This window comes from Hermetia illucens, chromosome 2 (genome assembly GCF_905115235.1).
Source record: "Hermetia illucens chromosome 2, iHerIll2.2.curated.20191125, whole genome shotgun sequence".
NCBI lineage: Eukaryota > Metazoa > Arthropoda > Insecta > Diptera > Stratiomyidae > Hermetia > Hermetia illucens.
The window spans coordinates 160,679,437-160,705,337 of record NC_051850.1 but is presented as its reverse complement, the minus strand read 5'-3'; the positions used below and the strand labels follow the sequence as shown (position 1 = coordinate 160,705,337).

At 41.8% G+C, this 25,901-nt stretch overlaps 1 protein-coding gene across 4 annotated transcripts in view; it reads right to left on the bottom strand.

The window, feature by feature from the left end:
- The window catches only part of LOC119647895 (G-protein coupled receptor Mth2-like), a 61,592-nt gene that overhangs the window by 5,329 nt on the left and 30,362 nt on the right, over nt 1-25,901 (bottom strand). For all 4 annotated transcript variants that reach the window (XR_005248962.1, XR_005248963.1, XM_038049200.1 and 1 more), the window contains exons 2-7: nt 11,258-11,865; nt 11,038-11,194; nt 10,540-10,728; nt 10,158-10,409; nt 9,690-9,861; nt 4,032-4,220 (exon numbers count right to left, since the gene is read on the bottom strand). Coding sequence is in view for 2 of the 4 variants with exons in the window: in XM_038049200.1 (XP_037905128.1) it covers nt 4,032-4,220; nt 9,690-9,861; nt 10,158-10,409; nt 10,540-10,728; nt 11,038-11,194; nt 11,258-11,773 (1,475 nt within the window). In the remaining 2 variants the exon portion in view is untranslated. The remainder of the gene's footprint in view (nt 1-4,031; nt 4,221-9,689; nt 9,862-10,157; nt 10,410-10,539; nt 10,729-11,037; nt 11,195-11,257; nt 11,866-25,901) is intronic.

Below are 25,901 nucleotides of genomic sequence, written 5' to 3'. Positions count from 1 at the left end.
ACTTCTAAAAAATACGACGAGAATGATGAATTTCGTTGGAGAATACGGAGAATACATTGGGGAACAGCTTCAAGTATTAACGGATGCGATGCCGAACATGAACCTCCACCATGGAAGAGCTGCATCTGCAGTAATTACAAGATCAACAAGATCCAAGAATACATTGTAATAATACTGGCTAAAGAACCTTGCGTATACTAGGAGCAGATTTTCGGTCTGCAAAGAGGAAGCATGCAGGTAATTTGGGATTCCCCTGATTAAAAAATAAAAGTTTGCAACATTCTCAAAAGAAACTTAAAATACATATACCTCGCGGAGTTTCTCAGTGGAGATTTCGTGGTTGTCTAGGTCCCGCTGGAAGCCGGAGGAAGAAATCGCGAAGTAAGCAGGAGACGACACCCGTTTCACACCAAAATAAGTTGGGAAACTGGCGAAGTTCTGCGAGAGGTGGGCGCCACCACTTCCTCACCGCTGCGATGTCAATGCGGATCATGAGGTCTGGGAGAGCAGCGACTTTAATCGAAAAGGTGAGTACTTCTGGAATTCATCTTCAGTAATAAGTTAGAAATAATCTAGGGAACATGCCAACATTTGTGACCAGCACCAGACAAGAGGTACTAGACATAATTCTGCGGAACACTATGATGAGCGGCTTAGTAAGGAACTGGAGAGGGTGGGGTGAACCTTCTATATCGGATTGCAGAATAATCAGATTCGGCATTGGGGGCAACTCGGAAGTAGACAGCATATTAAGGGATCCCAAGAGAACAGATTGGAACTCCTTCACAAGACACCTGATTGACGACAATCCACAGGTGAGCGGGGACATCAGAAACGAAATAGAGCTAGAAACAGTAGTGGAGGGTCTCAACAGAGTCATAATTGAAGCATACGAGACCAATTGTCCGGCTAAAATATTCAAATCATCAAGGAATGGGAACCTAGCCCGCATCAGAAAGGAGACACGACAACTCGTCAACGGGAAAAACAAACCGAGGACTTGCAGAGGTACAAAAGAACACTGACGTTGTATAGCAACACGATCAGGGAAGCAAAACGAAACAGTTTCAGGGAATTCTGTGAAGAATAAAACAAACCACAGAAGTATCCAGGCTATATAAGGCTATAGCCAAAGACGAAGCAATATCTTCTACCTGTCTGAAGAAGGAAGATGGGACATTTATCAAGAATGGTGACTCATAGAAACTCATTTTCCGGGGTCCTACCGCACGGCGGAAAGCAATAGCATTCTGTCTGACACCTCAAAAACGAACAGAAGAGGAGAAAGCTGAATTGGAAACTAACGAAATAGGTATGCTGGGAAGCTAGAGCAAGTGGGAATCTTTAAACCACTGAAATCACCCGAAGTAGATGACATTTTCCCAGTACTATTCCAGAGAGGCCTAGAAATCATTTTAGGATCCCTTCTAAGAGTGGTAATTGGCAACATAGCTTTGGGATATATAACAAGGGTATGGATACGGGAAAGAGTGGTCTTTATCCAGTACGCGGGAAGAAGAAAGGTAATGAGTGAACCAAGTAATAGAGGTCAAATATTTGGGAGTCACACTAGACTAAAAACAAACACATCTGGGAAACACATTGGATCAACAGGGCAAACTCGGAGAGCGTGACATTAAGATATGGCCCAAACTAGCAAGTGATTACCTGGTACATTGACGGATCCTTTATGGGGGCCGGGGTCATTAATAATAATAGTCGTTGGCGTAACAATCCATATTGGATCAGAGCATTGGAGTGTGTTAGAGCACTTCATTGAAGACCGTAACAGTACACTGTAGGAGGCAATATGATCAGCATTACGCCCGCCCGAGGTTAATACCCTGATTTGACTCAGGTGCTCATTTACAGCTCAGTCGACTGGCATCCAATATCCAGTAACGATAATATATCCCTTTGCCACCAGTGAGATTTGAACCGTGGTCTTTCGTTATGACAGCCCAGCGATCTGATCACTTAAGCCATCCGGACCGGGGTCATTGGTTCAAGGAAAATGCACTTTGATTTAATGGGTAAGCATATCAACATATTATAGGCGGAAATATACGCTATAAATAGATGTGCCTCCCTCATCACCGAAAGGAACTATATGGCGCAAAATATTGTTATTCTAACCGACAGTCAAGCGGCTATTAAGGCACTTAGGTCCTATCAGGTATATTCCAAATTGATATGGAAATGCCTTAACAGACTGAACACGCTCGGTTCGTTCAATAAGGTCGGGATACCCAGGCAACATTGGGTTAGAAGGCAATGAAGCAGCGGACGAGCTGGCTAGGAAGGAAGCAGGAGACGAGTTGGCTTGGAAAGGAACAGCGACGCTTCAATACGAGTCAGAGCGATTCTGTGAACGATCCCAAGAGCTCGAAAGATTGTTTAGACCTCACCAAGAAGAGCCTCCTGTCTGTACTCTCCTCACAGGAATAATGAAACCTCCACACATGTTCGGCTACAGTATCCGACATTATTGTAGGTAATAGGTTCAGACGCCTGGGAGAATACTTAATACCAGATGCCCGGTTGAAACACTTGGAAGTAGGTAATAACAAACAACAAATTTCTGTGGGTTATAAGCTGTTATAGGTATGGTGTAATCAGTGAAGGGTAACAATAGTTCTTGTGACATATGTATGTGTTCGCAGCGACTGGTAAGGTGAAAGGTTCCAAGTTTGTTTGTGAATTGTGATTTTAATGCTTGTATCTTGAAAATACATAAAATTGTATTTTGTCGTTATAGGTGGCAATGCAATTTCAACATTTTTCGTTGAGATAGTATTAGAAATAAATAAAAGTGGTGAAGTCTTGCTGTTGCCAATAGAAAACGATTTTTAAAAATATCGATAAAACCCAAGAAGTTTTCTGGGCATTAACATCTGACTAGAATGTCTTTCTCACGGGGCAACATAAATTTTAGGAGTAACGGGTGGATCACCTCAAATGACAAAGAAGAAGTCCAGCGAAGAATCCCTAATATAGTTCACAGCAAGTAGACTGAATATCGGATGAGCAAATCTAGTGTCTAGCGGGCACAGAATATCATTGCGTGTTCGCGCGGTAGGGACGAGGTAGCTAACTGCTCCGTGACCCTTGTGGTTCACGAATTGGTGTGTCGATGGGGCCTAGATGGAACCGTGCTCGGAACCACGTGGCCGCACAACAACACACTGCCTCACATACACGGCACTAACACGAGATCTATTGCGAGAAATTTTTCTCGTACATTTACCTTAAATCGAATATGTGCAATAGTTTTTTTCCTCCATGCAATTTTGAACATTACACTGGAAGATGAATCTCCTGACTTTTTGGTTCACTAGCAGGAGAGTAGTGTCCTGTTTTTTTAATGAACACTTTCCATGGCCATTTATGATCTTCAGGGCAACAACTCTCAAGTTAAGCTCGCTTTGTTTCGTGTTTTCTACTGACCTTACCCTTGTTAGTTTTAATTACATTTCCTGAAACAATATATTATGATTAGCACTTTCAGGCGTTTTAATTTCCCCTAATCCTCTAATTTCTCTTCAATTGAGCAAACACGTAGCAATTATAAATCCACCGATAATTGTTTATTTTGAAAGCAAATAAAGTGTTAGGCATTAGTTCCTTTCGTGGGAAAACAGACATCGATGATCGCCCGATTATCGTTTGAATTGTAGCCACTGAACAAATAAACATAGTCATGCAGTCATTGCGCAAACACTTAGGCCGAGCGGATATTTTTGAAATTTTATTACCGTAAACACCGACATAAATTAAATATTGACTTGTAGAAGTTTTCCTTAATTCATTTCACCGATACAATTTCCATCCATTGATTAGAACCATCCAGAGATACCGTCAATATTTATGAAAAAAAATGTATCTTTATTTAACACTTTCCAAATTTTCCGCATGCTGGGGAAAAGCGAACAAAAAGCATTGCAGTTGTTACGACCAAAAAGCGTATGCGTAGCAATAATGGATTCGAATGAAGTTTGAATTAGTCTAATTGAGCAAAATGAGGTACTTACTTCTTGATGATTAGTCGTTTCACTTTGTTTTTCATTACGAACAATATGAAAATGATGAGGCCTTGGATGGCGTTACAAATGTCCGTAATGTAAAAGAGAAAATCGTAACGTTTTCCAAGAAGCCATGATACCACGTCCAGTGACCACGTGACGCCCATTACGATGAATAGTCGCAGGAATAGTCCAACACTGGAAGAAAGTTGTAAATTGATTGGATTAGTCCAAGCGTCAACCACTCTTATTTCTTAACACTAAAGTCAAATTATTGCTCAATATACTTTCCTCACTCCTTTAATTGTGCCACATTTGGATTACGACGTTATTTGAATTTTATTTGTTTTGCGTAAAAGGACGATATTCTCACCCACGCAGCAAGAATACTTGTTGGTGATGAACACCATCCTCCAGTTGCCCATTATATTTGAGTGACCAATAATAATTTTTCGCCCCCACAAAATAATTGACGTAGCTATGCAGTAGCTGAGGAAAAAGGGCATGATTGTGGTCCTTTGTCGAATTTCATGGACAGAATGGAAATGATGAGGCGAATCTAATTTTATTTTTAAACTGCAAAAGAATATTTCAGAGAAGTTTCTTTATTCATGGTCCACTAACAAGCAGTTGCAAATTTTCAGGTTTTTCCATCCATTTTCCATTCACCGAACAATATCATAAAATCTCATTGTTCCGGAAATGAGGTAAGCATGTAAGCTTGTTAGAAATGTCCTCCTTAATTGAAAGGTTATATACATGTGTATGCGAATGATGAGCCAGAAGTATTGCGATAGCTGCAATTTCCTCTTACAGCTATTTCCGTGTGGCAAACCCCTAGACATGTTTTTCCTGGCGCCACGAAGAACATGCCATATTTGGTTGCTATTGACCCTTCACTAAGTGGTCGCACGAAAGCGCGGTCGATTCCTACCTACCCTTCTCATTAACTTCTGAGAAATCATTTTTCCCACGTAGCTCTAGGGCAGCTCACTTGTGAGTGAGTTATATTGCATAGCATAACCCACAACTTCCTTGTCCCTTTTTTCAATGTGACCTATTCAATGCCACTTTCATTTTTTCATCAACAAGTGTACGGATACCTGGCTTGAAAGATTGTAAAAAGGGAGCATCGGCGTGGTGATCGTCATCAAGCTCCATGAGCAGAAACAATGCTCCTTAAATATACAAATTTTTCAACAATTTCAATGTTCCGCTCACTCATGCAAATCAGACTGAAGACCTTGAGAACCAATCCAACCACCTCCTCCAAATCCAGAGCTATTTTGCTAAAGTTCATGATTCAATGAGAGAGCAAACAAATGCCATCAGTATATTTCTGAAAAGATGACAATCATGCAATGAACTCCTTCACATACCCCGAACTAGGCATTATGAAGGACGTCCTCGATAATGAGAAGAAAAATAGTCGATGACAAAGGGCAACACTGACAAAATCCCATTAGGACTCTTAATTTAAAATGGAATTTAAATTGCGTACACTTTGCCACAATGATTCGAATGGTGTCAATATACTCACTACAGGAGGGTCCCGATCGGAAACCAGCCTGCCCATTTCAAACCTTCGAGGTGACCTCTGATCCGTTTCAGGATTATTTTAGTAATTATCTTTGCGACATCAGGAACATTCCTAGTAGTTACGAATAAATGGAAGTTACAGCTCCACACAGACTGTAGGTGTTGCAAGGAACAGATCCACGGGAAAACCGTCAAGGCCGGCGGCTTTACTCCGTTTGAGCGCGTTAACGATAAAGATAATTTCGTTTCTGTTTGGGAAGAGAGTCCGTACCCGTATGTAACGATGGATTATTATATCAACCACAAGAGGTGGAACTTCCTCAGACTTTATACGATTTTGAATAATGGTGTATGCTTCTTCTATTTTTTCAACTGTTCATCATTATGAATGAGAAGCCTACTATTAACACCCCTCCCATTGAAAGGTTTACCTGAACCTGATGCGTTATACGGTGGCATACCGTCGTTATTTGCGATAGTTTCTGCTGTCCTGCTTAATGTAATTGTGGAATTCCTTTCTTTACTACATACGCTAGGTTACGTTATATTTCTTAGACTTGGTCTGTTTAGTGGAGCTCCTGCGTGTGACGCTCACCCTTGCTCATAGAGCCAACAGAGCTCTCAGGTTCTTATGTTTATCCGTCTCTAAGTATTCAGTCAGGTCACACTTGGACACATGGTTCGCGTCTACTACCGATAGTTTCAAGTTCTCAGTCCGTTTCTATCCAAGGCGCCGCTAACTTTTCGATGAAACGAAAATTTCTAAATTCATAAACTGTTACCTCTTCTAGTCACCTTTTGCGTGCATTCTTCTCCTTCAGCTTAATTTTGATGGGATTCCTATTTCTATTGATTTTGACCGAAAAAAATTGGAAACAAGGCCTCGGAATGGTTCGCATTCGTAGGACCCCCGTCTCCGTTGACTGCCCTCCAAGTACCAAGTGCAAGCTACCGCCCTATATATGGCAAATGGAGTAACGGGCAAATTATATAAAATTAAAATTGGCCGTGGAGGAAAAAATTTCGGCGTTCAGAAAAAAAACTGTTTGGAAAGGCTAAAAATCGAAGATGGACAAAATGACTATCCGGATTGATTAGGGTCAATCACGGGAGCTGAGTTATTTTGAAAAGCTACAAAAAGTGGTGAAAGTTGACCGAACAAGTGGTCGACACGCGGTTGGCTGATTATTTTTATAACATTTCAGCGTCTCTCACGAGGGGAGATCGTATCAAAATCTCATAAAACAAATTGGGGAAATGCCAAAAATTATGAAAACGCACGTCGAGCTCGCGTGGTTAGAATTGAAAATGGGTAGTGGTACCCTGTGAAGCATTGCTCAGTGCGGGCGCCAGTCCTCATATCATATGGCGAGGTTGGCCATACATGACAAATATTTGAAACGCATTCGAAACTGAATTACTATTGCTAAAACCGAAGCGTGTTCTGGGCCAGCAAATCAGAAGATCTCCGGAGGATACAGTGAACTTTTCGTTTCACATCGAATTAACTACCCCTCTGCACACGAAACTAAGGGAACGCTTCTCCCTTCGACTCCCAAAAACTAAATGATGCAACGTTCAGCTATCGGTGATCTTGTCGAACTACCGGTTGTAGCCCGCTGCACTGGAACCGTTGGAGCAACGCCCAGCCGATGCTTATATATTTAACAAACGCTTCGGAAATTTCTCAACATTATCTACATTAATATTTCTATATTGCTCGAAAAATGTTCGGGAAAATGCACCTAATTGCGCACTGGCATGAGCATGTACATTGCAATACGATTCAAATTATAAGACAAGTCGGGAAACCGGAAGCTGGGCGCTTCAAGTATGAAAGGTTTTATTTTCTTCTCGTGTGAGTATATTTGAGTGTAGAACTATCCCATTTGTACGTAGCCCGTTATGTATATGCATTAACATGTCTGACTACCCACTTTAGTGTGATATTGATATTTAGTTGCAGTAAATTTACACGGTAAAGTCAACTTTAAGCTGCTATTACTTTGTTACTAATAGTATGATTTTGATCAAATTTAGGGATAATATGCTTCATACTATGTTTTATACTACTACCAACTTTTATAACTCTGGGATAAACTTAAGCCCCCTTTTTACTCAATTTCCCCAAAAATATGGTAATATACTATTATTAACTTAATTTTAACAGTTATCGATATGGACAGTATTTTGAGGCCTGGGCCCCATATCGAGGCAGCTTCACGAATTATTTCAGATTTTTCGGTTGGGTAGTTTCAGAGAATGGGTCCGTTAAAGAAATCATCACTTCCCACCCCTCCCACTCCCCGCCTTTTTAATAAATCTCAAAACTAAGACGGGCATCGAAAAGTACTAATCGAGACCTTTCATTTGATACCATGACTATATTCGGTAAAAAAAAATTTTACATCCCCCTTTTGCATGTATGGGCACCCCCTTAAATCTCAACGTAGAAGGATATCACTCACTGCATGTCTGGGCGTTTACAGTTCTCACCTTCTCACCAAATTTCATGTCAAGCGGTATAGCCGTTTCTCAGAAAAGTGCGTGTGACGGACAGACAGACAGAGGAGTGTGACCCCAAATGCCTATTGTGTGAAGTAAAAGAAGCTTAGGATAACCGGCATATTGCCGGAAGTGGTAAATGTCCGGCATTTAGGAAGGCGCTCACTGCAATGAGAAAATGAGGTTTTTCAAATTTACTTGAGCAGACCACGTTCGAATCTGAGATGGAAATCGTCATCATAAGTGAACGGTAAAGAATCCGTCATGGTGGCATATGGGTCAAATATTCGACTGGTGGAGTGGCGATATTGGCTTGCGTCGCCAGGCCATACAAGGTACTGCAAGTCAGGCAGTCACTGGCTTTGTGTGGGCGAAAATAAGTGGTGTATATGTATACAGCTGCTACGACCCACCAAGTTTGACACTGTCTGAATTCGAGGAAATGCTTGATAATTTTGTTCTCGACGCAAGAAGACGAAGTCCAAAACTGATTGCTGGTGATTTCCCTAAAGTTGGGTAGCAGAGAATCAAATGCTAGGGGGCGCAGTTTATTAGAAGCTTTTGCGCAGATGGTTTTAGTGAGTAAAAATCCCACACATTGGTGTCTCCAGACCAGTGGCTTCTGAAGATTTCGATCTCCTCAAAAAAAAAAGACGGACAGACAAACAGACATTGAGCCGCAGCTCCAGTCTGGGCACTGTCTTGAAGTTGGAAGCAAATAGAAGGAAGATCGCAGCTCCATATCGATTGAGTGCATTGCGAACGTCATGCGCTTACCGTACAACATCAGTCGAAGCAGTCTGTGTGATAGCAAGCATGGTCCCGATCGACATCTTGGCGAACGAGGATCGACGTCTTTATGACCCATCATATGCAATCGGCGAGTCCTATACCTATCGTTGGTAATTAGCACGAAGTGAATCTATTTCGGAATGGTTCAAAAGATGGGATAATTCACCTAAAGGACGCTGGACAGACAGGATTATTCCAGATGTCTCAAAATGAATCAAATGAAGGTACGGTGAGGTTAGTTACCGCCTCATTCAATTCCTAAGCGGACACGGAGGGTACCCTACATACCTTTATCGCTTCGGGTGTGACGACTCCCCCCCGCCCGACATGCGTGATGATTCCTGAGGATGCGGAACATGTTGTTTTTAACTGTCCGCGGTTCGCCGCACACAGAACGAAGGCGGAAATTGACGTCGGGGCACGGTTAACACCCGAGAATATCGTGGACCACATGCTAGCCTCTGAAACATCTTGGAAAAGTTAATGAAGGCGATCCACAATCTGCTGAGGAAGGAGGAGCTTCGTAGGAAAGTTACAAATAACAACACGAGGCGCAGTTCGTAACTGATCCTGCCCCGCGACGTAATACTGAAATGGCAGTCCCGCGGAGTAAGCGAAAGAGAAGGAGGTGGTTTTAGTGAGTAAAAGTCTCACATAATCGTATGGCAGGAGCCAGCGGTAGGTTTTGAACCTTTCCACCTTCCAACGCATAAAAAAAGGAAAATGGTAAAAGGCAAAGTAGTGGGAAAAGGGAAGAATGAGGGTTTGTCTTGTCCTTTTATTTAAATATTTATTCAGCACCCATGCTTAAATCTAGAGACAGAAACTTACTTGTCTTTTTCTCGGTTAATATTCCTTCGACTATCTTCTCGCCCCATAACTTTTGAAGTTTCTTTCTTCACATGGTGGATTTTGTAGGTAGTCATAACGAACATCGCAATATTAAAAGTTATGATTATTATCATCGGCCCATAGAAGTATGGCAACTGATACCATCCCCTTGCTGTAACGAGAATTCAGTAAAACTGAAATTAGTTTTTGTCTTCTTATTTTTATAAAGGTCATATATCATGATAAGTATCGGTGAAAAAGAATTCCAAATTCATTACATAAAGCCAAATTAACAGTCTAGAAGTAAAAGAAATAAATTCGAAGAGCATTTTCCTTTCTTTGATTTTTTTTAATAGAGTCATACAGCCTATATTTCGGGAACCAACTGCCCCTTTACCAGTACGCTCTTTCTGCTTTGTCATAACAAATAACATCCAAACTTCAATTATACATTGAGTTGTCACTTACCATCTATCCAACAGAATTGTCCTCCGCCAATACCAGGCTTCCACTCTTCAGGTATATTCGATTTCTGTATTAGAATAACAGCCGCTGTGAAGCACAATCCGAGTCCCCAAGAATATAAGGAATACATTATGAACCGTTTTAGTTCCTTTTTTGGTCCTCTCGTTGTCATTATGCGGAAATTCCACCACAAATCAAAACTGATTACACTCAACCATAGGAAGCTGCTGATAAGTGCAAAATATGCCGTGAAACCTGTGAATAAAATTACGATAAACTTTCAAATTATTTTTCTTAGTCCCGTTGAAGGTTCAAGATTTTTCAATCTTTGGAATCGTTCTAGTGTGTTCGGCAATAGCCCTTAAATATGTATATGCAAATATACCTAAAATCTCACAAAGAGGATCTGTCACAATTATTCCACCTTCGATCAGTGTATGCCCCAAGCAACTGTAGCCCACCACCAGACATGAGAGGTAGCAGCAGAGAGCCTTTCCATGTAAGTTTCGAAGTTCGGGAATAACCAAGTATACTAAGACTGTTATAATGAAAAATGGCACTGAAGTCAACATAGCTAAAATAAAAGAGAAATATTTATAGTTGACCATCGTTAAATATGGAGTGGATTTTCTAGCCAATCTTTGAATGTAGATCAACATCAACAGACACAGCATATGCAGAATTTCGGGAACTAGTTATCACCCCCTTCATTGCAAGGTCGCCCTCGAAAAAGGTTACTTCATCGACTGATTGGCATTTAATAAGTATTTATATTTTCTTGCTAATCAAAAGCGACTTTTTTAAAAATTTGAATTAATTGGTTCCCTTTGATAACGCATCAAAAATCATTTAGTAATACTAATTCAAGAAAAGATAAACTCACCAATTCCATAAATTAAATATTGTGAAGTTTCTGTATTTGGAAAACAGACGAATGGACTAAAAATCATCACAGATGAGTTCATGGTGAAAGTTGGAGAAAAACAATAATCATTTTTCGATAGGTAAGCTCTGTCCTCCCATCTAAAAACTGTGCCATTCTGAAATTCATCGGATACAGTTAAGATAACTCTAAGAACGAAAATGAGCTGCAGCAACCTTACCTCAAACAGATCCCATTTGTCGTACTCAAACGAAGCAGGATCCAAGTAGTACATTTTCTCACATGGCGTACCGTAAACAAAACCGAATTTCTCCCCAATATTTACTGTCTCCACGTTCCCTTTATAATCAGTTACATTGACCAGGGTGCTGACATTTCTCGGAGGGTCGCTACATATTTTCTGTCGATCGTCGAAATACTGAGTAACTGGACAGCACAACCTAACGCAGGTTGCCATCTTGCAGACGCACCCGCGAAGGTGTGGTTTGACTGATTGCCTGAAAGTTAAATTGACGAACTCATAATCATACGTCCCCACGTAGTCCTCGGGGTAAATTCTTCCATCGTATAAATAGGACCCGTTTGCCAGGCGAATTCCGTCGGTAATGTTAATTGTATTCCAAAAACTGCAAGGTACGTTCAGACTGTCGTAAACATATTGGATGGCGTCAATTTTAGATATCACAATAGAAAATGTTAGTATCAACAGCCAAATTGTCGTTTGCAGTGTAATCATTTTAGTGCAGGTTTAGTGATCTGTACACGCAATATTCAAAGATTAACAAGATTTGGCTCCTAGAGATAAATCGTCTTCATCAACCGCGTTTTCTGAAAGTAGAAAATGCATAGTTTCATTAGGTTTTTTGAGATTTATTGTTGTTGGCTTAATAATAGTTCTCTCTAAGTTAATAATAGCTCATCCCAGTCGGCCCAAATAGCCTGTTTAGTTTATTGTACAAGTCAGCGATGCTCTCCGAGGGAAACATAAGTTTGAAGCTTCGGTAATGCCAAAGATTGGGTAAACTTTAAGGCCCTTCGTTCTACTACAAAAATTGTTATCAAAACTATTCCCAGTACTTAAAGAGTTAAGGGCAGGCTCATTCGAGCGGCTGAAATTCAAACTCTGCTAGTCATACGTCCAGAATTCCCGCTCTTTCCTCATCCATCGTAGCAGAGGAGTATCAAATTACCTCATCGTATTTGCTAGTCTCCTAACTCAGTCTGGCACTCTCATTCTGATCACTTCTCTTGTGGCACTGCTGATTCCTCTTCAGTTAGTATATCTTCCATTTCTCTTCTGAGCCCCTTCTTTGTTGAATAGTTCCAATGATATTCTAGATCTCCCCCTAAAATATAACCACTGCATTTCCCTTCTCCGTACGTGTGTATTTAAGGTGTGGAAGGGGGGGGAGAAGCATTGCCTCTGAGCACGCAGACCAACGTCTGCATGGAAGGATTTTCGTCAGTGGGTGTGATGTTACCCGTTGCAACTAGAGTACATCAGCATCCAAGATCGGATATCTGATGCGTCCCTACATAGGCAGTGCATTCACACAGAAAATACTCCGTGGATTCCGTCTCCTCATTATTGGGGGAACACGTATCACCTGGTACAATTCCTATTCTAACTTACACTCCTGCTGCAGAACCCTATTCCATCAGTATACCCCGCCAAACCGTCTTTTGGGACTCAGGAGAATCAGGAGGTATTGTAAGAACTGGATTCAGTTCTCCCAATAACTCTTCCAGTGCTCTGTGCCCTCACTTTCGTGGTATCCCTATAGACCTAATCGAATTTATCTATGAGTTGCTCCCATTGCAATGCTTTGAACTTATATATACTAGTATATCGCAAATAGTTGCAAATTGACTAATGCATCTAGAGCTGGATGCATAAGCAAACATCGGCCTAATGATAGCAACATATATCCACATTACTACCTGAGGCCTAAGTCCCCATGTCGAGGCAAAGGTCTAGTCTCTGCTGATATTTTCTGTCATTGAGTCGCCTACTGACAAGGGCAACCTTCAGGGCGCAGACGGGGCTAGGATGATCCACATCCTCTAAATTGATGTGCACCGGAATGCAACTGTTCACGAGTTAGTAGCGCAATTCGCTTCGGAGGTAAAAATCGATCTAGGGCTAATCAACAAACAATGTCGGAACAGGCATCCAGCTCCATGGGATTCGCGAGAAGAGAAACGGCTGGGGGACTGCTCCAGGCGTACCAGGAATGGAACAATCCAGGATGCGAATCCAAGCGCACAAAGGACTGTTTAACCCTCACCAAGAAGAGCGCTGGGTTGTCGTAGCGGAAGGCCCCGGTACAAATCTCATTGGTAGCAGAGAGATTTGTTATCGTGACTGGAGGTCGGATATCAGTCGACTCAGCTGTGAATGGGTACCTGAGTCAAATCAGGGTAATAAACTCGGGCGAGCCCAATGCTGACCACATTGCCTCCTACAGTGTACTGTAGTGTCCCGTTACGGTCTTGAATGAAGTGGTCTAACATACTTCAAGGCCTTGATTCAATATGGATTCTTGCGCCAACGAATCTTATTATTAAGAAGAATCTTCGGATATTAGTGGGAATACTCATTGGCCATTGTCGACTAAACTATCACCTGGGGAAGCTGGGGATATCTACGGATCCCGCCTGTAGGTTCTGTGGGGAGTGTGTCGAAACCTCCATACAGGTTCTGGGACAGTATCCGGCATTAGGTTGAGGCACTTTGGTGATGGAAATCTTGAAAAGACTCTGGCCTGGACAAGACAGTGTGAGATTTTTAACCACTAAACTACTCCGACTCTCCCCTGCTCTGTGGAACCACAATTAAGCTACCATTTTGCGAACAAACTTTTTCGACGATTGGACTTCACCTATGTTAGAGTTTTCTTCAAGTTCTTCTTTTCTTCCGCGAACCTCGAAGATTAGAAGAATACGTGCGCTGGGTCCTCTGGGATTTCGCCGCAGTTTGGATAATCAGATGAGGTGTCCAATTCAAACCTATACAGGTATCGACGATATCTTCCAGGACCGGCGATAAATTGATTTCCCCATTCCTTCTCCCCAGCCACTTCCTGATGGAAGGGAGCAACCTGTCAATCCGACGATCCTTTGCTGACTGGTCCCATCGCAGTTGCTATCTGCTTATGGAACTTTCCTTTACGGCTTTTCTCACCTGCGATAAAGGGAGATAGACCTGACCTTATAGAGGTTCAGCATTTTCTCTGCCAGTATGTTAAACGGCATCAATCCCTAGATTACGAAAGCCATCATCTTAGACGGTCCTGAAGCAGAACGCCCCTTTAAGGCTGTTCTCCTGTAGACCGCACCCAGTTTATGTGCAATGGTCAAAAAATGCAGTGCTCTTCCCCAAACTGGGATTGCACACAGCAGGATAGAACTTACCACCCGCGCTCCTCTCACGTTTGGCATCATTTTTGCCAAAACAATATTCGTGGTGGATGCTTTTTCGCAAGAATGCTCGACATGCAGCTTAAAATTGAGTTTTCCGTCTATCGTCACTCCCAAGTACTTGATGTCCGGCTTAAAAATTATGATACAATACCCAATTCTAATACACTTAGTGATGAGGACTGCTTTCGTCTTTCCTCCGCTAGTGACAGTACATTACTCTTTAACCAAGCTTTAACAGCACTGATTGCTTCGCAAGATGTTCAGCATCTTCGAGACGCTTCGCGACCACAACCAGTGCTATGCCGCCAGCGTAACCCACCACCGTAGCCTCCTCCAGAAATGGAAGTTTAAATACATCATTGTATATGATGTTCCACAGTAATGGGGCCAGTACGGAGCCCTGTGGGACACCCGCGGAGAGAACGTACTCCTTGGGTTCATCATAGGTATCAAACTAGAACGTCCACTCAAGCAAGTAGCTATCGACAATAGCAGCGTGATAGGGGGGGACACCAATCGTCACCAGAGACTTTCGTATAATGTTCCATTTGGCCGAGTAGAATGTATTCCTCACGTCCAAGGTTACCACCACGCAATATTTGCTGGTACAACCCATCCGCTGGATGAGCATTTCCTAGGCATCGATGCGTCAAATGCTAGTGATTTATTGTGTGGCATGGAGAGTTCTATCCGTGGAGTTGCCTACCTTGCTAGCCTGGCCTAAAGATGACTCCACGGATGTTTTGCAGAATATCCTGGCGTTCTTTTCAATTTCGGCTTTTGGGTTATGGGTCTCCCGCCCTGTGGTCCCGCCCCTAGTTCAAATTTGATTGCCTGGTGGTCGCTGTACTTGGAATCCTTGCTAACTTGTCCGGACTTATTACGTGCCAGCACAGGACTGACAAAAATCAGATCTACAACTGCATCGGAGTAAAACGGAATACTTAGATAGTTTATTTATTTATTTATTTATTTAATGAGGATAATACACAGAAAGCAAATTACTTATTAGATATTGTCCTCAGAGGGAGGAGCAAGTAAATGGCATATTTTGCGCTTAAAGCTAGAGAGGGACATAGAGTCAAAGGACCCAAGCTGTAGGGCATTGTAGGACCGGCAAAACCTCGAGATCGGAGAATGAAAGTAAATCTCGAGCTCGGCGAAGGGTACATCAAAAATGTCCGCATTAGGTGTGTTATGAGACGAGGCGATACGGAAAGTAATATCCGAGTTGGTGGAGCAGTCCATCAGACCATTGCAGAGTTTGAAAAGAGTACACATATCAAGGAAGATACGGCGTTGCTGTAGGGAGGGGAGATTGAGGGTGCGGAGTCGTGACGGATAATCAACCTGTGGAAGGTTCTTTTTATAAAAGAGGGACCGGGTGAATTTGCTTTGTACAGCTTCAAGAGCGCGGCCATCACGGATGCGGTAGGGGGACCAGACAAGGATGTTTTTGACAAGGGAATTGAAGAGTGTTAAGTAGGGCTGGATTGAGGTAAAGTCGGACGAGGAACGTAGTATAAAACCAGACATTTTGGAAGCTCTATTGATGATGTCAACGAAGTGGGAATTGAAACGAAGTTTATCGCCGAATATTACACCCAGGTCTTTGAAGGAGGTCAGTAGTGAAAGGGGTTGACCACTGAGAGAATAGGAAAAGGATGATGGGGAGGGTTTAAGGGAATAGCACATCCAGTGGCATTTGTTGACATTCAGTGTTAGCTTGTTGACCGAACACCAACGGGCTAAATTATCAAGGTTGGATTGTAAGAGAGCACAGTCCAATGGAGACGAAACAGAGGAAAACAATTTAAGGTCGTCTGCGTAAAGCAAATACGGAGGAGGTGAGGTCATTGATAAAAAACAAGAAGAGTAAGAGGCGAAGTGTAGAGCCTTGGGGAACACCAGAGGAAGGAGAGAAGGAACCAGATGAGTGACCATGAAAAGAAACTTTGCAGGAACGGTATGAGAGATAGGAGGAAAGCCAGGAGATGACTGAGGGAGGGAAGTCTAGCGAAGAAAGTTTAGAGAGGAGAATGTTATGGTCAACGGTGTCAAAGGCTTTGGAGAAATCAGTATAAACAGTAGCAACAAAGTTGGTAAAGACCAGAAGATTTGAAGCCGTTGATCTATGTTTCACAAAACCATGCTGCTCTTTGACAATGAGGTGACCGAAGTGCGCGGTCAACCAGTCGTTGACGTATCTTTCTAGGATTTTGGAGCAAGAGGAGAAAAGAGAAATGGGGCGGTAGTTCACAGCAAGGGAAGGGTCTCCGCTCTTGAGGATAGGAATGATAAGGGCCTCTTTCCAGAGACGGGGAAAGTAGCATTCGTCTAGACTTTTGTTGTAGATTATACACAGGGGGAGGGAAATGTGTTTTCTACAGTTAAGGAGGAAGAGATTAGGAAGCCAGGAGGAGGAGGCCAGGTCCCACATTGGGGTCAAGGTTACAAATGAGGAACTCAACCAAGGAAGGCGAAAGGAGAGCAATGGCTAGTGATTCGGAGGAGTCTGCGGTTATGAAAGGTGTAGAGGGTGAAGGGCTCGTGGGAGAAAACACTGAAGAGAAGTAGGTGCAGAGAAGGTGGCAGGATTGTTGTGGGAAGTTGGCAGTGGAGTCAGCGAAGCTGATAGAAGAAGGGACAGATTGAGTTGGATTACGAGAGCTGCGAGCGTGAAACCAAAAGGGTTTTAAGTTACCGCGGGCAAGGGCGGCTTCGACGCTCAATAGGTACCTTTTACGCACTTTTCTGACCATTGACTTCACAGTAGATCGTATAGCCTTAAAGTGAGCAAGGTCGACGTCATTTTTAGAAGCCCGAAACTTTTTCCGCAGTGTATGTTTCAAGCGAATGTTAATATGAAGTTCCGTTGTGAACCAAGTTGGGTACGAACGTAGGCAGGGAGGGGAAGAAGGGACATAATAGGAGAGGAGATCAGAGAGGATATTGTAGAAGTTGTTAAGAGCTTGATCACATGATGAATTACTTAATATATGTACCCAGTTGAAAGACGCTAAAGCTGAATTCAGACCGTCAAAAAACAGGTATACTATACCCGTAAAAGCGGCACAATAGTAGTTTAAGGACGCAGTGCCGCTTCCATTGATAGAATAAGAATAATGGCTGGAAACTGCTAGTATAAATTTGGTCGAAGGAAGCCGTCATAAAGAGCTCCTGCTAGCAAAATAAAGTTGGAGATATGGTGATTTCGAAGCCAGGTTTAGATTCGGGAGGTCATTATAACTGAAGACGCGTGATTCAATCTATTGTATACGTCACCCTTATGGAAGAGAGAACTCTAGGGGAAATATGTCTCATAGGAGGATGTGGATGGCCTCACAAGCAATGAGCACAGATACGGACTACGCTGTGGACCCTAAAGTCCTCTTAAATTTGACCTCAATGCAGCACGTGGCGTTTTGCGCCATCCTATGTCGCCCTGCACTCCCTGTTCATGTTTTCGAAAGCTTTCTCGAAACCAATTAAGAGTAGGAAAAGCGAAGATCTAAACTCCACGCCGTGTTAAAAATGAACCATAGGGTGTTGATGCGGTCAACGCAGGAGGATCCGAAGAGGGAGCCAGGCCATTCTTTGTTAATCAGGTTCTCGAGATGTTCTTTGATGCGTTCCAGGGTTATTTTAGCTGTTATCCTTGTGAGGGCAGGGAGCACGCAGATACCACTCCAAATGTCAAACTGAGCCCTTCTTTGGGGTGTTAACGATCCACTCTCTGAGAAAGGTGTCGGATTCCCAAGATTTGCATACGAGTAGAAGTAGCAGATCTGCAGAGGCTGAAGGTGTAGCGAAAAATAACTCTGCGCCCAGCGACTTTGGCTTCTGGTCAATTGGATGATGATCAGAGCAGCAATTTTTGTAGGACTATGACTAGACCCAGTTCACTCATCTTTTAGTAATGTTAAACAAAACGATCCTTTCCATCTGTTCTATCCGAACAGAAATAATCGAGAATGCTGTTTTCAACCCCTTTGTTGGTGATCAATATAAAACAAGTCGGGAAACCGGAAGCTAGACGCTTCAGGTATGAAAGGTTTTGTGTATTTCTTTGATAAAGAGATTTGGGTGTGCATTTGTCCCATTCGCATGTAGCACGTAAAATATGCATATATTAAGTGAAAATAGCCACTTTCCAGTGATATTGACATTCATCGTCTTGAATTTGCAGAGAAGCGACAGCTTTGACTTAGTATTACTTTGTTAGTAATAGTGCGATTTTCACCCAATTTGGCAGGATCATGCCCTATGCTGTAGCCTATATTGCTGCAAAATTTTGTGATTCTAGGGTGAACTTAAGGGGGGTTTTCCTGTCAATTACTAAAAATTATAGTAATGTACTATTACTAACTTTATTTGAACAGGTATCGGTATGGAGGGTATTTCGGAGCCTAGGCACCATATAGTGACAGCCCCCTGATTTTTTTCAGATTTTTTGGTTGAGTAGTTTCTGAGAATGGGTTCGTTGAAAAAATTACCACTTTCAACCCCCCGCACCCCCCACCTTTTCAACAAATGTCAAAACTAAGACTGGCTTCGAAAAGTACTAATTGAGACCTTTAATTTGATACCCCACATGACTATATTTGATGAAAAAAAAATTTACACCCCCCTTTTGCATGTATGGGGACCCCCCCTTAAATTCGACGTAAAAGGATGTAACTCACTATATGCGTGAGCGTTCACAGTTCCCACCTTTCTACCAAATTTGGTGCCAATCGCTACAACCGTCTCCGAGAAAAATGCGTGTGACGGACAGACAGACAGACAGACAGACAGACAGACAGACAGACGGACAGACAGACAGACAGTAAACCGATTTTAATAAGGTTTTGTTTTACAAACAAAACCTTAAAAAAGAGAAAAAACCAAACCAGACACAAAAGAGCAAATCCACTGCTAAGTAAACAAAGTCTATCTGTCTTTTCTAAAAATGTCGGTTGATTGCACTTTGCGTTATTTTTTTCAGCACAGTTATGATTACGTCTGAATGATTTATAGCTAATTATCCAGTCTAATAGATAACAGCAAACCTATAATTTAAAGATTAGAAAATGGGGGGCAACCATATGATTTGTTATCACTTTTGATAATTATATGATATACGTCACAAAGCGTAAAGGTAGCTAAAGTTGCATCGGTTGTTGCAAAGTAGGGTTTGAAAAGAACTGAAAAGATAAAAATCTACATCCTGTTATGCTATTTACTTTTCATTACTGAGTCACAGATTGCAGCATATTGGGTTTTTACTGTGTTTTCTCTTGTTAAGCTTCCATACAAACACCGGAAATGATAAACATCATATACAGAGCAACATAATATAACTACAGAAGTTACAATTATATGATTGGTCGATATCCATGTAAATCATGAGGTTCCTTTTAGGTTGTTTTATCTTTAGATTCATTAAAGATATTTTGTTATAGGTGTATATCTTTTTAGTAGTTTCTGTCGTTATCACGAGCCTTTCGCTGTTTGCAAAACCTGTATGAAAGCTCAGCACATGCAGTCAAATATTTATTGAATGTTTACTGAAAATCAATCATTCCTTAAACAAATTAATATGATTTTAAGCGGTTCAAAATCCACCTGAGAGCGTCATTGGACATAACCGGAGTCAATAAATTTTTCAGACTATAAACTTTACAAATTTTACACGCCCACACTAATGAGCTTATGTACACAAGAACTACTAGAGGCAACAGAAATAATTGGATAATCGATTTATTTGGAATAAATGATAATCACCGAAAATAAAAAAAATTCCAAGAACTCACACCCAAGCAGAGAAAAGTGCGGTAAATATTTAGGTGGATTTTTTCAATAAATAGATTTTCGTTTATTTGCTTAATTTAACACAACTTCCGAAATTCCTGGCTTTTTTCGAGTGCAGGAGGTTTTTCACCGGCCAACTTTCCAGGTGCAAATTTTTGCACAAATAAAAGTTATTCTCAAATTCCATTTGATTATAATTTCGGTAGCCACACACACTGTTCGTGTTTGATCTTTGATCCGTAAGCAAGCAGACTTTACCCCACGTTGACAGAATCTACTATATATTGTCATATGTGTTTGGCACATTCCAAGAGCCTTGGTGGTAGAGCTACTCTTAGGATATTGCTGCTTTCATCAAGTTTGTTTGTCCAGCACTCAAATTCCCTTAGTCAATCGGCACTAAATGTTATATTATGGCTATATAGTAGCCAACGGGGAGGATGCATGACAAAACTATTAAAGCATCTGTAGATCATGAAGGCAAAGTAATGGTGGTGCTGCCTTTCTTCATCAGAGGCCACCACATAACCGAGTCATAAATGAGGATGGGAGATGCTAAGGCTGCGTATGAGGCACGTACGTGTACTCTGGGGCTCTCACAAACGTACAGAATGACTTTCCAATGTGTTGCCGTATAGCTCTACTAGTCACCTTTAAAATGAGATCATTTGGGGATGGGTTTAAATATTAGAAATTCTTGACCAAGAATCATTTCTTGCGAAAGGATATCGATTCGATTTCCCACCAAGTGCAAAATCTGCACCGTCATATACTACCTGGATATGAAGAGAAAAACTGAAGCTAAGAATTTTAAAGAAATTCAGACTGTTCATGAGAGTAATCATTACCTGTCTAGAATCAAAAAATGTTCTCAACGTGACATCCTTTCACCGTCAGCCAAAAATCCAAACCTCAATTTTACTCAAAAATTCTTTCAATCATTGTTTTGGAACCAAAAAGTCATAATTTTGATTTAGGGGGAGACCATCAGTGTGACAAGATACTGGCAGACCTTAAAAAATTGAAAAGGGGGATTCAGAATAAGAGGAGTGGTATGTTGACAAAGAGGGTCTGACTTCAGCACGACAACCGTAGACCTTACACGACCAAAATCACGAAGCAACTCCTGGACTTGCTTGGCTGGAACGTTTGGAATCACCCGCCGCATTACCCTGACTTGCTCTTCAAATTACCATCTATTCACTTCGCTAAAAGTGACCATGGGACAAGGTTTCCAACGAATGTAGAAGTGAAGATGGAAAAGTAAATGAAGGAGGCATAAAAAAGCCGAGTTTCCTGAGGGTAAATTTTTCCTTTCATTTCTTGTTTTAAACTTGGGACGTTCCGATATGAATCGTCATTTCCTAATTAATGAATTGTCTGGATGACATTATGTAAGGTGCGAACTAAACGAAACATTGAAAAGGACTTAGGGCTGAATTTGGTTTCCAACAGAATAGAGCCCCCGAAAGCACGGCACAGTTTGTTACATTGCCGACATATTCGTAAATTGGGCTTAGGGGAGACCGAGGCAAATAGTAGCATTTTTCTATTTGGGAATTTTTCCTGATTAAACTGTTATAAATAAAAAACAATTACTATTTCTTTTCAATGGTTCAACCCTCAGTCAGAATTGCAGTCTGCGTTTTCGACCTTTTTTGTAACCTGTCATCACCTTTTTGGAAACGGTCGAATGGGGGGCGATTTCATCGTCGATCAGATTTGACCCTGAGGCATTCAATACATTGCTTTCGGTTGACGCCCTTGACCGTGGTCGGTCTGCTTCACTCCATGCTCTATCAGTGATATGACCGGGCGAGAAATCAATTTCGCCAAAAATATCTGGATTGAGGGGGAAGATTCCTGCCGCTCTAAACAAAGATGTTTATTTGATTTTGTTATAGACGCGGGGTAACTGCCTCTGGACTATCATTTTTAGTTTGCAATGCGCCGAGAAAATGAGGTTGGTCCTAATAAACCTCAATCACTGGAGGGTCGTGCAAGATCTGCTCTCGCAAACCACCCATGAATCAATGGTCCAAGTGGCTATAATAAGCAAACCCTATAGAAACCCTAACAATAATGTATCGTTAGCCGATCCAACAGATGGGGCGGCATTGTGGGCATGCGGGGACCAAGCCATACAAGAATGTATGAAGCAATCCACAAGTGGGTTCGTATGGGCAAAAATAGACGGCGTATACGTCTACAGCTGCTATGCTCCTCTACATTACGTTACGTTAGTCGAATTCAAGGACATGCTGGGCAGATTGGTACTGGATGCAAAAGGACGGAAACCAAAAATCATCGCCGGTGATTTCAATGTATGGGCCACAAAATTGGGAAGTTCATTGACGAATGCGATGTTAGATATCATATTGGCTAACGATGGTCAGGTTAATACTTATCGGAAAGGGGGACCGGTTCGGTTATGGATTTGACTTTTGTTAGTCCTTCACTAGCTCGCGATATATCCTGGAACGTCAGTGAACAGTACACCCATAGTGATTACCAGGCAATACTTTTTGACCTGAAGAGCAAGACAAGCGACTGGAAATTTGTTCGTCCAAAAATGAGGAGAACGTCAGGTTGTTCTGCGAAAGCAATCGAGGAGCAAACTTTCATGAACCAGGACACTATACAAGGTACACCATCGGAAAGAGTGCTCCATATCAGGAAGTGTATCGCGAAGGCATGCCACTCATCGATGCTGAGACGTTATACTTTCTCCAGTAGAAAGCGCGACTGTCGGTGTTCCATCGGACCAGACGTGCGGCTCAGGAAACAATGGGTAGGATTGACAAGGAGGTGAAACAATGAGCTTACAAGGAAGCCCGAAGAAACCTGAAGCTGGCTATACAGCGAAGCAAGCGGGATTGCTTCAAGCTACTCTTCGCAGAGGCGGATATAGACCCATGCGGAAACACTTACAGGGTTGTGATGGGGAGATTTAGAGGTCAGGCAGCTCCACAAATTACATGTCCCGATCTCCTACTGAAAATCGTTCAGGGTTTGTTGTTTGTTAGGAGAACACAAGGGGTTACAGTCTACGTAAATCTTAGATGCGGCTGTAATACCTTCAGTAACGAAGGAAGAAGTACTGGAGATTTGCGGTAGATTGGGAGACAACAAAGCGCGCGGCCTCGACAGCATTCCAAACAAAGCCCTTAAGCTGGCCGTCAAGTCGAGGTCAGACATATTCATGGAATTGTTTGAAGCATGCTTGGCGGGTGGGATCTTTTCTGAGATATGGAAAAAACAAAGGTTGGTTTTATTGTCTAAACCTGGTAAGCCTCCTGGTGAACCATCTTCCTACAGGCCTATATGTCTATTGGTTACTATAGGGAAAATGTTAGGGAGAAGAATCTACAACAGATTGCTCGCGGCTGTAGAAAGTCTTGGAGGCTTCCGTACGGCCAGATCAACGGTCAAAGCCATCAAAATGGTTACTGAAAATGCGATGCACGGAACGGGTGGCACTAGCAAGTGTGCTGTGATTACCCTTGACGTGCAAAATGCGTTCATCTTGCCAGTTGGAACCTTATAACGAGGACCTTGGCGGCGATTGGTGTACCCAAAGAATATATTGTCTCCGCGGGCGTTCCATAGGATTCTGTACTGGGGCCGCTATTGTGGAACATCATGTATAATGATGTCCTCAATGTCCCAGTTGCTAGCGAGGTAACAATAGTGGTTAGATGTTGTCTTCTATTTGTAGTTAAGTCTAAAATTGATAGACCAGTAGCATACTCCAAACTACAATTTTATTTTACAGTGTATATATATTTCGGGAGCAACCCACCCCCTTCATCAGCGCAAAGCTACTGAAAGCAATTGCGATTATAGGGTTCTATTTATACTTAAACACTAATTACCTAAATTACTTAAAAAAAACATTAAATTATTAACCTATTTACCTGTTAATTATCGCGACGAGTCTTATTAATTTTGAGGGGCAATTACCGGAATCTGTGTTAGTACTTTCCGAATCTGATATAAGTTTTGACGTGAATTGCAAAGTGGTCGAGTAAGGAGTGAAAATGTACACTTTTAAAGTGAGACAGGACTCATTTTCCGCAACTACCCCACCCACAAAAATCCGAAAAAATCAGGATGGTGCGCTTAGATGAAATCTAGTCCTCAAAAGATGTCCCATTCCGATATCTGCTCAAATAAACCTACTAATAGCATATTACCAACTGGGCAGGTCACTGCCGCTAACAGAACTCATATATCAAGTGAATGATCAGGCAATGGAGAACTACTTTATGCTCCTCACATAGCGAAACACAAAACCTTTTATACCTGAAGCGTCAAGCTTCCGGTTTGCTGACTTGTTTTATCATTTTCATAATTCCATTTGCAATTCCCTGCAGTCTTTGCTGACTCCACAATATTAAAAGCCAACATTCTTTTATTCAATTCAAATGATCATATTAATTTTACTCCAAATCATTTAAAATTAACATCTCTCGAATTACAGAAATTTAAACATTTGAAATTATCATTGGCACTTATATTTTAGCATTGGAATGCTATACAATTTCCATGCTAGCAAACAATTAAATGAATTTTTCTTAAGCGTACTTTCTCAGGCAATATAAAAGTCTTTATGTACATACTGTCATATACCATTCGCGTCATCTTTTTCTTCAACCTTAGCCCCGTTCCCAATCGTGTTGCTATCGAACCTGGATCGGAATCTTGCAGTCATTATCCTGTTAGAAATCGGCTCCCAGACTATGAGAGGACGTTTTACGCGGTTGATATTCGAATAGCAAATTTTTATCCATTTTCGGCAGTCTCGCACACCGGTGAGTGTGATTGACACACAGACGGAAAGGCACATATTGATTCGATTTATATAAAAAACAGCACCTTAAAGCGAAGGAGAGGATGAAAGTTACGGTTGGGAAAGTGGACTAGAAGCAGCATGGGCCGTTTTGGTTAGGTGGCGAAACATATTTTATTAGAAAAGGGACTAGCAACTGGCGTGGAGAACTACCCTCTTTTTTTTATCAAAGTGACGGTTATCACTGTTGTAAAGGCTAACAATCTGTGGGAATTGTTCTTCAATAGGTAGGATATCTCTATATGTAATGGGGAGATCAGGAGGCCAGCAGATAAAACCGAAAGTAACCAAAGACCTAGTTGATTGCTTACAGCAGAAATTATTTACCTTTTCATGCTATACTGCAACTAACTGCATGACGAAGCGTCATCATCAACAATTGGTTAACATATGAACTGAAGCCGAGAGATATTGAAAGACATTTTAGTCACATGTGAACAGCTGCTTCAACAACACTGCTAAGACAATTCTAAGCAAAAAATGTGGTTACTCCAGATACGCATCAACATCGACGGCAAAAACTGAATATCCGCAGGTCAACATTTGGTGGGATCGTGCACCATAATCTGTTCCATCCGAACGAAACCAACACGGGGAACGTCCCCAACAACAACTGATGAATTTGAGTGGAGCTGCGAAGATAGAAAGGTCAGAATATGCCAATGAAGACTAGTGATTCATACTGGGAAAAAGTATCCATTATTCCTTCGTTGAAAATTACATATAATTAAAACTACTGAAGTTTAAACCACGCCCCGTAAAATTTGCCGCGGTGTCATAGGAAGGTTGTGCTAAA